Source organism: Bos indicus, chromosome X (genome assembly GCF_029378745.1).
Source record: "Bos indicus isolate NIAB-ARS_2022 breed Sahiwal x Tharparkar chromosome X, NIAB-ARS_B.indTharparkar_mat_pri_1.0, whole genome shotgun sequence".
Classification (NCBI taxonomy): Eukaryota; Metazoa; Chordata; class Mammalia; order Artiodactyla; family Bovidae; genus Bos; species Bos indicus.
Window position 1 is genome coordinate 34,594,966 of NC_091789.1, and position 13,524 is coordinate 34,608,489.

A 13,524-nucleotide genomic window follows, 5' to 3' on the forward strand; every position below is an offset into this window, starting at 1 on the left:
CTACAGTCCATGGGGTCACCAAGAGTCAAACACAACTTAGCAACTAAACAGCAACAGAGTGAGAACCATAAAAAAGATTATATAAACAAGCCAAGACTTGACTAGATTATTAGTAAAGAAGTCAAATTGGACAATAAACATATGAAAAGATGCCCAACTTTATTAGTAACCAGAATGATGCAAATTAAACCATAAAAATACAAAATCACACACCCACTAGTAACTAAAATCATACTGAAGTCTGACAGTACCAAGTGTTGGTGAGGGGTGTGGCTCAACATAAACACATCTATGTTGTTGATAGGAATATAAAATGGTACAACTATTTTGGAAGGGGGCTTCCCTGATAGCTTAGTTTGTAAAGAATCTGCCTGCAATGCAGGAAACCCCGGTTCCATTCCTGGATCAGGAAAATCCGCTGAAGAAGGGATAGGCTACCCACTCCAGTATTCTTGGGCTTCCCTTGTGGCTTAGCTGGTAAAGACTCTGCCTGTAATGTGGAAGACCTGGGTTTGATCCCTGGGTTGGGAAGATCCCTTGGAGAAGGGAAAGGCTATCCACTCTAGTAATCTGGCCTGGAGAATTCTATGGACTGTATAGTCCAAGGGGTCACAAAGAGTCAGACACAACTGAGTGACTTTCACTTCCACTTCATTCCAGAAGATGGTGTGGCATGACTTGATAAGACTGAAGGTACAAACATTGACTACTTCACCCAGAAATGCCACTCCTAGGTAGAACCCAAGGACAGCAATGCTCAAACACTCAAAAATTGAGAATCTCAAAAAGCTTTTGTTTATGTGGTTTATATCCATTGATACTTGTCATTTAGAAATTAAAACTGAGAAAAATCTAAACCACAAGAAGACACAACCACATGTTCCATTAGCCACCAGAGTAATGTTATTACACGTCATATCAACTTCAGAAAACACTGTACATGCACTAGAAAACAATGCAAAATGCATTTAACATCTTAGTGTTATTATGAAAATAGCTAGATCTTGTGGACTCCTGAAAAGGCCTTGGGTGTCCTCCAAGGGTCCCCAGACCACAGTTTAAGAACCAGTACCCTAGACGCATATATACAATGGAATACTAATCAGCCATAAGAAAGAATGAAATGTCATTTGCAGCAACATGGATGGACCTACAGTTAATCATACTATGTGAAGTCAGAACAAGAAAGAGAAATACTATATGATATCAGTTATATGTGGAATCTGAAATATGGGACAAATGAGCCTATCTATGATATAGAAACAGACTCACAGAGAACAGACTTGGGGTTGCCAAGGAGGGGATGAAGGAGGGATGCAGTGGGGGTTTGGAATTGGCAGATGCAAACTGATATATATAGAATGGGTAAACAATAAGGTCCTACTGTATTGCATAGGGAGCTATATTCAAAATCCTATGATAAACCATAATGAAAAAAATACATATGTATAACTGAGTCACTGTGCTCGACAGAAGAAACTAACACAATGTTCTAAATCAACTATACTCCAGTAAATGAAAAAGGAACCAGTACCCCAGAGGAACTTGTAGATATCTGCCTAAGAATAGTTATGCCAGAACTGTTTGAAATGTTCAAAAACTGGAAACAACCCAAAAACCCATCAATAAGATAATGAATTTTTTTTACTTGTGGTATATTCAAACAGTGGAATAACACATAGCAATGAAAATGAATGAGCCACAAATACACACAACAGATCATTAGTAATGCTGAAGGAAAAGAGGCAAAAGTCAAAAGCCTATATAGAGTGTAATTCCATTTCTACAAGGCTAGAGGAGAGGCCAAACTAGACTGTACTATTTGGGGCCACATGATACATGGTAGAAGAATAAAGCAAAAAAAAAAAAAAATGACTACAGAAAAGGCAGGCTAGTGTCAGCTCTAAGGGGAGGATGGGGCTGTGACCAGTAGGGCACACAGAGGTCCACTGGGTACCGTCAACATTCCATTTCTTGGCCTGATTGGTGATGACACAGATCTTCACTTTATATTTTGTTAAAGGCCTTGCACACTTTTCTATATGCCATATTTCACAATAAGGGGAAAAGCCATACACAGTTCAATACTAATAATGTGGAATACATATTTCTACAGAGGAAAAAATGCTTTTGAAATACTGTATTCTATAGGGAATTCCCTGGCAGTCCAGTGGTTAGGACTCAGCACTGTCACTGCCAGGGCCCCAATTTAGTCCCTGACTGGGGAACTAAGATCCTGCGAGACACACAGCACAGCCAAAAAAAACAGAAAAGAAAGACTGTATTCCAATGTGTTAAGAGTGGTTAACCTTGGGTTTTCTACATTTTCCAAGTTTACTACAAAGAGCACATATTACTCTTGTAACCATGTAAACACCTAGTATTGTCAGACTTCGTTATAATTTTTAGCTTACTGGAGGGTATGCAATTTTATCTTATTACAGTTTAATTTGCAACTCACCAATTACTAATGAGGTTGAGCATCTTTTCATGTTTGTTGTCCAATTTGATTTCTTCTTCTATGAATTGCCTGGTCAAGTCTTTGGCTCATTTTTCTTTTTATTCTTTCTTAACAGTTCTCAGAAAATTGTAAAACATATTTAAAAAGACAAGGTCATCAGCTAAAACTGAAAACTAATAAGGATGAACACAAAATAGATGAGCCACCTGTGGGAATCCATGCAGAAAATAGCTACCTAAGGAAATTGGTGATGTGCCTGATCAAACTAGGATGAGCTCAAAGCTCACCAGGAGCTGACCGTGCTTTCCTAGAGTCAGCTGGAGCTGCTACCACTCCATAAAGGTTAGCTGTGATCTGCTTTTCTCTAACGTGTATCCTGGGGCAATGTGACAATGACAGAACTTCAGTGACTTGTGAGGAATACTGAAAATGAAGAGTGCAGTCACAAAGAATCTCTACAGCAGCCGGTCTCAGCCTTGGTGGTTCTGCTCCCAGGGGGCACTGGGCAATGTCTGGATTCATTTGGGGTTGGCAGACTTGGCAGAGGGGACTCCTGGCATCTAGTGGGGAGAAGCCAAGAATGCTAAGTATCTTATGATGCACAGGAGAGGCCACTGCCAATGACTTCTCCAATCCTAAATGTCAACAGTGCCATGGTTGAGAAACCCTGATCAACAGCCTCTATGGTTTTTCCAGTAGTTATGTATGAATGTGAGAGTTGGACCATAAAGAAAGCTGAGCACCAATGAATTGATGCTTTTGAACTGTGGTGTTGGAGAAGACTCTTGAGAGTCTCTTGGAAAGCAAGGAGATCAAACCAGTCCATCCTAAAGGAAATCAGTCCTGAATATTCATTGGAAGGACTGATGCTGAAGTTGAAGCTCCAATACATTTGTCACCTGATGCAAAGAACTGACTCAGTGGAAAAAGACTCTGATGCTGTGAAAGATTGAAGGCAGGAGGAGAAGGAAATAACAGGGGACAAGATGGTTGGATGGCATCACCGACTCAATGGACATGAGTTTGAGCAAGCTCTGGGAGTTAGTGATGGACAGGGAAGCCTGGTGTGCTGCAGTCCATGGGGTCGCAAAGAGTCTGACACAACTGAGGGACTGAACTGGGGGTAAAAAGTGCTCAACCTTCCATGACCCTTCTCCACGTGGAAACAGTGATTGGTGGAGAAAGGCAAATCCCCATGCTGACCCCCCTCGACAGGGGTGCTCCAAAAGCCCTTGAGACCCACCATGCAACTACCTGGGGGAGGAACTTCTAGCCAAAAGGGAGGACAAACATGAAGATGCCAGAGCGATGGAGTGCTTAGCATATTGGAGGACCAACAAGCCACCCCCAGGCAGGGGTGGGAGCCAAGGTCAGAGAATGGGTAGTCCCCATTCTGTTGGGACTTGTAGGTCACAGTAGGGATTTAGATTTACTGTCATTACAACTGGAAGCTGTTGGAGGGTTCTGCTGCTGTGTGGAGGCTGGAGTGTAGGGGGCAGGAGTGTACTCAGAGACACTTGTAGGAAAGTCACTGCCAGTCACAGCCAGGGCTCCAATGAGAGGGTACGGTGGCCCAACCAAGGGAGGCAGCCAGAGACGAAGTCAAAAGTGGTGGAAGTCTGGATGAGTTGAGGGTGGTCACAGGTGAGTCTTCTGACAGTTCAGATACGGGCTATGAAGAAAATAGCCATGGAAGAGTGGCCAAAGCCCCTAGCAGGATGGATTGCCAATTACACAGGTGGGAGGAGCAGGTCTGGAGGCAGCCAGCAGCAGCTTAGGCTCTCACTGGGTCTTCTGTGATGCCAATGAGCAGGGATCATGTTAAAATAAGTTAACATGGCTGCGCAGGGCAGGGGCCATTTGGTTGCTGGATTGTGAGGAGGTCTGGAAATCCTGAGGAAATGGTGAGGACTCGGTGGGAGAGAAGAACTGAACTGGAAGGATTTCAATAACTTTAACACCAGCAAGGCATCAGATGACCACGTGGGGAGGGTGAATGCAGGAGCCTAAAGGTCAAGAGAGATCAGGACTGGGGATAGAAACTGAAGAGTCTTAAGCATGCAGATGGGATTTCAGTTCAAGCCATGAGGCTGCTGAAAGCACCTGATAAGCAAGCACAGGTAAACCAGGTGGACTATGTCCAAGACATGCCTGGGAGCCCTAAGGTCAGAGAGGAGAAGAAGAATGAAATGGCAAGGAATGACCACTGTGGCTTCCAGAAGCCAAGAGGAGAAAGTGCTTCCGGGGGGGGGGGGGTGGCGTGATCACAGGTGTCAGATGACCCTGGGCTTTAGCCACACTGAAGTTATCATTGACTTTGGCCAGGAGCAGCTGTGGGAGAGGGCTATGAGGCCAAGTGTTGCTGCTACTGCTGCTAAGTCATTTCAGTCGTGTCCAACTCTGTGCGACCCCCAAGACGGCAGCCCACCAGGCTCCCCCGTCCCCGGGATTCTCCAGGCAAGAACACTGGAGTGGGTTGCCATTTCCTTCTCCAATGCATGAAAGTGAAAAGTGAAAGGGAAGTCGCTCAGTCGTGTCCGACTCCTAGCGACCCCATGGACTACAGCCTACCAGGCTCCTCCGTCCATGGGATTTTCCAGGCAAGAGTACTGGAGTGGGGTGCCACTGCCTTCTCCAGAGGCCAAGTGTTATGAAGAAATTAATGGGAGTCCCAAACCACTACAAGTCCACATGGTATAGTGTATTTTACCAACAAAAGATTGAAACAGTTTTTGTTTCTTTCTTTTTAGGCATTACTACTTTGGATTTTTGATCCCCTCCACCCGACCTCTTTTTTTTTAGCTAGATGATAGAACCAAATGAATGAATGGTGAGAAAGTAAGAAAAGATAGCCTAGAACTCTGCAAGAGGCCAAGGGGATATGAAGAGCAACAAAATTAGAATTGCTCCTAGGACAGTTCTTCCTCTGAGCTCATTGGGACTCAACCCAGCTCACTCATTCAGCGGGCACTTTGGCTCTGGTCAATAAAAACTTTTGTAAATGGAAGCCCTGAATGCTCATTAGAACCCAGCAAGCAAGGAAGGAAAGTGGCCCTTCGGCAGATGGCCTCTTTCCCATTCTCCTCCCCTCCCGGGAGCCTAACTTTGCTAATATCTTGATAACACAGCCTGTTTGTAGTAGCAGTTAATTGGCTACTCCAACAATTCTGTGAGGCCAACAAAGCAGAGAGGTCAGCAGCCTCTTGGTGCAGATAAGGCAACTGTCGCCAGCAAATGGTGGGGCCACACTGGAATGCAGTCCCTGTGTTCATCCCGTCATCCCAGGCTAGCTGAAGCAGCAATAAACGTGAAAAGGAGGTCAGAACAAGTCGCCTGTGGCCTTGACACTGTTTGGGGGGGTCATGAATTCTGCACTGCAACAATGCTTCCTGCTGAGGGTACCGCCTCTCATTTGGAAAATAATCCCACACAGAACACCTTGCAATGCCAGCCAGATGCTGTCTGGCTGCTCCTTTAAACAGATGTTCACTGGGCAGGGCACTCCTTTCTGTGGGCTTCCACAACAGTTTTCAAAGTGTTTTTGTTTCAAAGCTGCACAACCCTCGGACATCGGATGAGCAGACCCAGGTAGGAAATGAACAAAAACAGAGCTGAAAACCACCTGAAGGTGCAGTGGCCGTCCAGGCCCACCCAGTTCTGCTCTGGTCCTCCCCCCCCAACCTGCCTGGGGACAGAGGGGAGCCTGCAGCACACCCCGCCTCCTCAGCAAAGGGGCAGGCACCACGCAGACAAAGAAGGCCTGGCTGCTGGCCACAGACTGCACCTGCTTCCAGTGCAGCTGTTAGGACAGGAGGGGGGCAAGGCCTTTGGGGGACACAGCCGGGGACCCCGGATACAGGTGGCCTCCCGCACAAGGCACAGTCTGCAATCTTCTTGTGAAGCAGTTTAAAATCAAAGCCAGGCAAAAGACCACCAACCGCTTTTCAGAGCCCTCATAGATGTTTCAAAGCGTTCACTGCCGCACCAAGAACGTCGTGCTCAGGCCCTCGGTCATGTCCGACTCTTTGCGACCCCATGAGCTATAGCCTGCCAGGCTCCTCTTGTCCATGAGATTTCCCAGGCAAGGAGACTGGAGTGGGTTGCCACTTCCTTCTTCCCTACTCTGGGGATCAAACCCCGTGCCTTCTCCATTGGCAGGCAGATTCTTTACCACTGAGCCACCTGGAAAGCCCTAACCACAATCCAATTTTCTGCACATTTATTTTAAAATCCTGAACTCTGAGTAGATTAGGGATTGATTTAAAATGGCAAAATAGGGCCTTGCCTGGTGGTCCAGTGGCTAAGACAACAGAGGAGGCTTGGGTTCCGCCCCTCCCTGGTCAGGGAACAACATCCCACATACCACAATGAAGACCTGGTGCAGCCAAATAAGTTAATTAAATGGCAAATGAAAACAATATAAAGGAACATCACAAGCTATGTTTTTTCAAAGAATGAAGAGGACTATAAGATCTACCCTTAGCTTCTCCTAGCTTCCTCTTGCTGCTGTAACAAATGATGCCAAATGTAATGCCCTAAAATAATGCATGCTTTTTTCTTACAGTTTGGGAGGTCAGAAGTCCGTAGTCTCACTGGGCTACATTAAGGTGTCACCAGGGCTTCATTCCTTCTGAAAGCTCTAGGGGAGAGTTTGTGTGGGTGTTCCTTGGCTCCTTCCATCTTCAGAACTGACCCCAGCCAGCTGAACCTTTCTCTCAGGACATCACACTGACCGTGACTTCTCCATATTTAAAGGAATCTTGTCCTTTCATTGGCCAGCATAACCCAGGAGAATCTTATTTGAAGCTCAGCTGATCAGCAACCTAATTTCATCTGCTACCTTAATTCCCCTTTACTATTGAGGGAGGAGACAGGCAGGCCCCGGGTTAACCTGCTGCAACCGGTTTCATGCTGATCCTTTGACATAAACTACCAATAGGGATTAAGTACCCTGACTGGATAAAAGACAAAGCAGCCTACAGCAGCCTCCTCATTTTTGTGGTCGACAGTTCCCAGCCTGACACACGCACAGAAAGGGTCCCAAGTCATCCTCTAGTAACCTTGGACACACTATAATATTATATGATCAGCATTGTGGCTTCCTCTCCTCCCAGAGGGTTTTGCTCAGGTGCTCACTGGAAAAGACCCAAAATTGTGCTTGGTGGAAACCCAAATAAGGAACTGCAGATGACACGATCATAGGGGACACAAAAGGAGGGTCACCCAAGACATAGCTACCCTACTCCACAAGTTGGCCCGTGTGCTCTCTCACGTGTCCTGTGCTTCTAACAAACTCTGTAGCTGCTTTGCAATCTTGGTCTCTCTGTTGAATTCTCTCTTCAAAGACAACGACTGACATCTCCTTGCCTGCCAAAATCACTATGTAAACTCAAGTAGTCAGAGGTTCCAGAGACATCTTTGGGAGCCATTATCATTCTGCCTCCTATAGCTTCCTGGGCGTGCTCGGCATGCTAAAGTCTCTTCAGTCATGTCCAACTCTTTGTGACGCCATGGACTATAGCCCACCAGGCTCCTCTGTCCATGGGATTTCCCAGGCAAGAATACTGGAATGGGTTCCCATTTCCTTCTCCGGGGGATCTTTCCAACCCAGGGACTGAACCCACATCCCTTATGTCTCCTGCAACGGCAGGCGGGTTCTTTACCACTAGCGCCAACTGGGAAGCCCCCATGGCTTCCGAGCTGCCAACATTTGGAATACTGACGTGCATAAAAGGTTTTCTCACACATTTCTATTACCTGTTTAGGGCGGCTTTTGGCTGTTACATGCAAACCAAGCCTGGCCAGTCAGTGAACCTGTGAGGCAGCCTCAGGGAGGGCTAGCCTGGGTTGGTGAACAGAAAGCCCCACAGCTCGCCCCCTAACCCTACACACAGAGCAGAAGAGGAATAGCATCGAGTGCAAAGGGTAGAAGCAGGCACATAGCAGGGAAAGCACCAATACCAGGTTGGGGAAGAACCCAGAACAGGAAAGTTAGCTCACCTGGAAAGGATCTTTCCTGAACTCATAAAACCAAAAATCAGCTGCTCCCCACACTCCCCTGCTCAGCCAAACAGCCTTGTTACCCTCATCAGAGTCATCTCTGCTGCACGCAGCTTGGGGCCCTTCCTCCTGGCTGATTTCCGTGTGTGTGTGTTTAACACACACACACACATTTTTGTTACCTGGTATCCAAAGTGATGGAGGGGTTGGGGATGGGACCTTTGCCAATGAGGAAGGGGTTGAAAACCGATCAAAACGGGGCTAAAAGGCAAAGAGTCCCTAGAGCCTGTTAGTCCAGTGCAATGACTGGGGTGCATAAGGGCAACCCTGAGCCATGCAGGACAGGGAAGGGTCCCCTCTGCCTAGGATGCACCTTTGCAGGGACCATTCCTGCACTCAGGCAAGCAGGGTGAAGCAGTCCCAGGGCACATTGCAGATGCCCCTGCAGCCTGTCTGGCTCAAACTCAATAGCCCAAGTCAGCCCACAGGGCTTCTGCCTGAATCCCAGCACCACCAGCACTTGGAGCCAACCTGTGCACACATGCACTCCCTTGCCCAACCAAGCTCAACAGCCCTGAAGACCAACCCCAACCCCAGGGTCACATGCTGCCACCTCCTTCATCTCTTCTGCTTGGACTAGAGTGAATTTGTTTCAAACAGAAACATAATCCACATATTGGCCGGCAGTGGCTCAGATGGTAAAGAATCTGCCTCCAATGCAGGAGACCTAGGTTCAATCCCTGGGTCAGGTAGATCCCCTGGAGAAGGGAATGGCAACCCACTCCAGTATTCTTGCCTGGAGAATCCCATGGCCAGAGGAGCCTGGGGGGCTATAGGCCATAGGGTCACAAGAGTCTGACATGACTGAGCAATTAAACAACACCCTTTTAAAGTACACAATTTAGTAGTCCTGGTACATTCACAAGGTTGTACACCTACCACCTCTATCCACTTCCAGAACATTTCCACCACCGTGAAAGGAAACCCTGTACCTATTCAGCAGTCACTTTTCATTCTCCTCAGACCCTGGCAACCACTAATCTACTTTTTGCGTCTATGGATTTGCCAACTCTGGACATTACATCTAAATGGAATCATGCCATATGTGTGCTTTGGTGTCTGGCTTCATTTAGTATAATATTTTCAAAGTTTGCACTGCGTAATTTTTGCAATAGTTACTGACACAGAGCTCACTTGGAGCCAGGTGTTGTGCTAAGTGCTTCATCCATTTATTCTCATTTAATCATAATAACAATCCCATGAGGCAGATGGTGCTATTATCCCCATTTTCTAGATGAGAAAACTGAGGCACCAAGAAGTTAAGTGACTTGCCCTGCATCATGGTAGTTCTGGCTGGGCAGGCTGGCTCTGCAGCCCTCTTGGCTGGGCTACTTCTTTAAAAGAAAAAAAAAAAAAAAAAACAGGTTTTTTTTTGGGTGGCTGAGGAATGTAGCATGTGGGATCTTAGCTCCACAAGCAGGGACTGAACCTATGTCCCAGACATTGGGCTCAGAGCCTTAACCACTGGCCCACTAGGGAAGTCCCTGGGCTGCCTCTCTTTAAGGTAGCAGGCACTTGGCTATTTGCCAACACGCTCATCACAAATTCTTCACCACGTCTAACATTTCTGGGACCTGCTCCATCCCTGGGTATATCTGCATTTACAATCCCTCCTTTGCTTATGCAGATAAACCTGAGTTCAAGTCCAAAACCTTACTGGACCACTTGTTTTTCATCCAAGCTATGGGTTACCACTCAGTTACTTTTCAAGGCTGTATGCAAACAGCCACTGTGGGGTAGTTAGGAAGTGTAAATGTGTGAGGCACTAAGGGCCTGGCACGTGGAAGACACGGGGCTAGTGGAATTGTCACCCGCCTGTACCACTGAGATCCTTCTCCCAGAAAGTCAAAAGCACAGCTTCCCATTTCTGTCGGTACAGACAGGTGACATACCTGTCCTCAATTTTTCAAAACTAGTAAAATACACAGTGGACTAAAAACCCATCAGTAATTAGAACAGGAATGCCTTGTTAACCGCCTTCTCAACTCCTGGGGACCTAAAGTCTGTCTTGACATGCCAGAACCTGCAAGGATTTCACACACTGCTTCAAGGTTCTGAGCATTTTCTGAGTCCTGCTGGGCTAAGTCACACTTCATTACTGAGGACCAGGACCAAGAAGAAAATGGCTCTTGGGCAGGCCCACCTGATCCACCACTTTGGGGCTTCCGGAGAGTCAGTGGGGACCTAAGACCAGCTCTGAAACTGAAAGTGCTTGGATGCCCCAAGGGGACCACCAATGCAAAACCCAGATTTGTCACCTTGTTCTGCACAAAAGAACCAGGAAACTGAGTCCCTACCTTGAAACAAAAAAGATTGTTCTGGTTCAGCGTTAATTAAAATGTAAAAAGATCACTAGGAGGCCATCCTAAATGGGTGTGATCCTGGGTCTCCAGGGGCCTCTCATCTGGTAAGTGGGGATAGTATCTAAGAAGCAAAACTCCTGGGGCAATTAAAATATATGTGTGCATATGTGTGTGAAGTGGTACACAGCAAGCACTCAGGAGATGGGAGCTGATGGAAGCAGGGCTTCAAATGTGAGGGTGACACATGCTTGGTTCGCTCAAGATACCTGGGTTGTTAGGCATTATACTGATGAGCAAACTGGATGAGCAAACCAAGCCATGTTCTGGCTTTCCCAAGGGCACTTGGCCAGTAAGGCGTAGGAGGGCCGCCTCCAGGTGTAAAGGCATTATGCCTAGCACTTAAAAGCAAGAACTGGAATTAGACAAGCCTGGAATCAAATTTCAGCTCTGCCACCTGAGGCAAGTTATTTCACCTGTGTGCCTCTGTGTCTTCCTCTGTAAGCTGGTTGCATCCCTTTGCAATTTCCTTCACCACTTTATAAATCACCCAGTGTAACCCATGATGGTGAAAACCTGAGGCCCGATCATTTAAATTCATCTTCTCAATGTGCCTACCATGTTGAAGACTTGAAGGCAGTATCCTTTTTCTAACTTTTTTGGGCTTCCACTTCCAGCTGTTCCATATCATTAGATGCATGTCAATCAAATGATCAAACTTTTTTTGCCACAAATGGATCATAAGCAAAATAAAAATCGTAACTCCAAAGGAAAAAATGGAACAAAAGTCAACAACCCTGTAACCTGCTTTGTTTTGCTTCACTGTGCTGACAACATAATATATAGACTATGATCAGTCTGTGCTCATTTTCTCCCCCACCAAGATGTCAGCTCCACAAGGACAGAGCCTGAAGTTCATCCACTGCTGCAGCATCCGTGTCTAGAATGGCACCTTTGTAGAATGCTGAATGGTTCTTCTTGTCTAGGCTCCAGGAGGGTTGACCACATAAGAAACATTTCTGCATCTTTTGCAAAACTGCCTTGGACTATCTACTTTTTTGAAGTGTTCCTTATAAGTAAAATAACCTGCACTAGAACGCAGTTATAGGACATGATTTTGTTTTTGCTGAGCTCATGTGTTTTTCACTAGCTAAATCTGCCCTTGTGTCAGGAGAGCTCAGAGCACAATTCTGCGCTCAACTCCAGTGTTTTCCTCAACCTCTTTTTCTGAAGTGGAAATGAGATAAGCAAGCTAAGAACATTCTGCTGGGACTCCTTGGCGACCCTATTTTTAACCACAGACTGCATTTATTCTAAGATGCTTGTCAAACTTGAATGTGCCTGTGACCCGGGGATGTAGTGAAAGCAGAATCTGACTCAGTAGGTCAGGGGCGGGGCCTGGGATGCGGCATCCCTCACTAGTCCCAGGTGATGCTGCTGCAGGTCTTGGAACTTGCTTTCTTGATCTGGTAGACTTGTTCTCTCCCTCTCCTGGAGAAAACATCACCAATGGCTCGAAAACTGGAACGGGTGCCAGAAGCAGCTGCGGGGGCTCGTCAGACTTCCACATTGCCATTCCCCGTCCACCCCCACCCCATCCCCGCCAAGATCCTGACAAAGTAGGAGTGAGCCCCGGAGGCTCCTTGGGTGCTTCTGCTGCAGGTGGCCTAGAAACACCTTTGGAGAAGCCTTGCTCAAGGGAACGAGTGCTCTCTTCGTTTTCCCAACGGCAATCTCCTGGGGACAGCTGTTGTCACTGGTGGAGAAACCCTGTTCAGGATTTTAAGGGGGGACTCTCCCGCTCTTTGTAGCCGGGCACCAGGAGGGGTCCGGGTCTCTCCCCACCCACCACAGGGGTCACAGCAGGGTCGGCCCTCTGCTCGCACCCCTACCCCAACGTCCCTCACGGCCCCGCCTGCCCGCCGGCGGCCTCCGCAGCAGGCCCTCGGGCGGGCGCCGCGTCGCTCATGCGCACCACCGGGCCCTCGGGGCACTGGCCTCCAGCCCCGCCGGCCTACAGGGCGGGGACCCCACGTGCCCCCTACCCGCCTTACCTCTCTGGACAAGTGTGGTCAAGGAGAAAGCGAGGCAGATGAGGCACGCCCAGCGCCAGGCCACCATGGCTGGGAGCCGGCGGACAGGGCCCAGAAGAGTACAGTGAGCGCGAGAGAGCCCGAGGGGGAAGGTCGGGTAGGAGTGGGGAAGAAAGAGGAGGAGGAGCAGAAGGGGGAGGAGCCCTGCCCTCACTGCAGGGCCCCGCCCAAAAGTGGCGCGCGCGCGCGGCGCGGCCTTGAAAGGGCGGATGGGGGCGCGCACGAGCTCTGGTGCCGGGGCATGCGGGACCGGGTGAGGTGGGGCGGGACTGCGACTGTGGCGCGAGGGGCGGGGCGAGCCTGCAGCCTCGGGGGCGGGACGGCTGCGCGGGGGGCGGGGCCGCAGCCTGCGGGCGGTGCTGACGCTTGAGGGGCGTGGTCCGCGGGCACCCGGCAGGTCGCGCGGTCTGGGTCCTGGCCAGAGCCGGCGCGCGACTTGCGTGCCCCGTCACACCCCGCCCTCGAGAAGGAAGTCTTCGAGGTGGGCCCTGTGGCCCTGGAGCTGTGAGTCAAAAGTGACTGGGGACTCCAATTAAAATAAATTGATTAATTAAAAAAAATTTTTTCAAGTGACTGGGGAGCCGGAGGCGCTGGCAGCGAAGGTGTGCAG

At 48.3% G+C, this 13,524-nt stretch overlaps 1 protein-coding gene across 2 annotated transcripts in view; it reads right to left on the bottom strand.

Moving 5' to 3' along the window:
- CD99L2 (CD99 molecule like 2) overlaps positions 1–13,160 on the bottom strand; it is a 121,709-nt gene extending 108,549 nt beyond the window's left edge. Inside the window, exon 1 of one of the 2 annotated variants that reach the window (XM_070784887.1) lies at positions 12,876–13,160. In XM_070784887.1, the coding sequence (XP_070640988.1) occupies positions 12,876–12,942 (67 nt within the window). In that variant the 5' untranslated portion in view covers positions 12,943–13,160. The remainder of the gene's footprint in view (positions 1–12,875) is intronic. The other variant, XM_070784888.1, reaches the window with a different exon arrangement.
- Between the last annotated feature and the right edge of the window lie 364 nt (positions 13,161–13,524).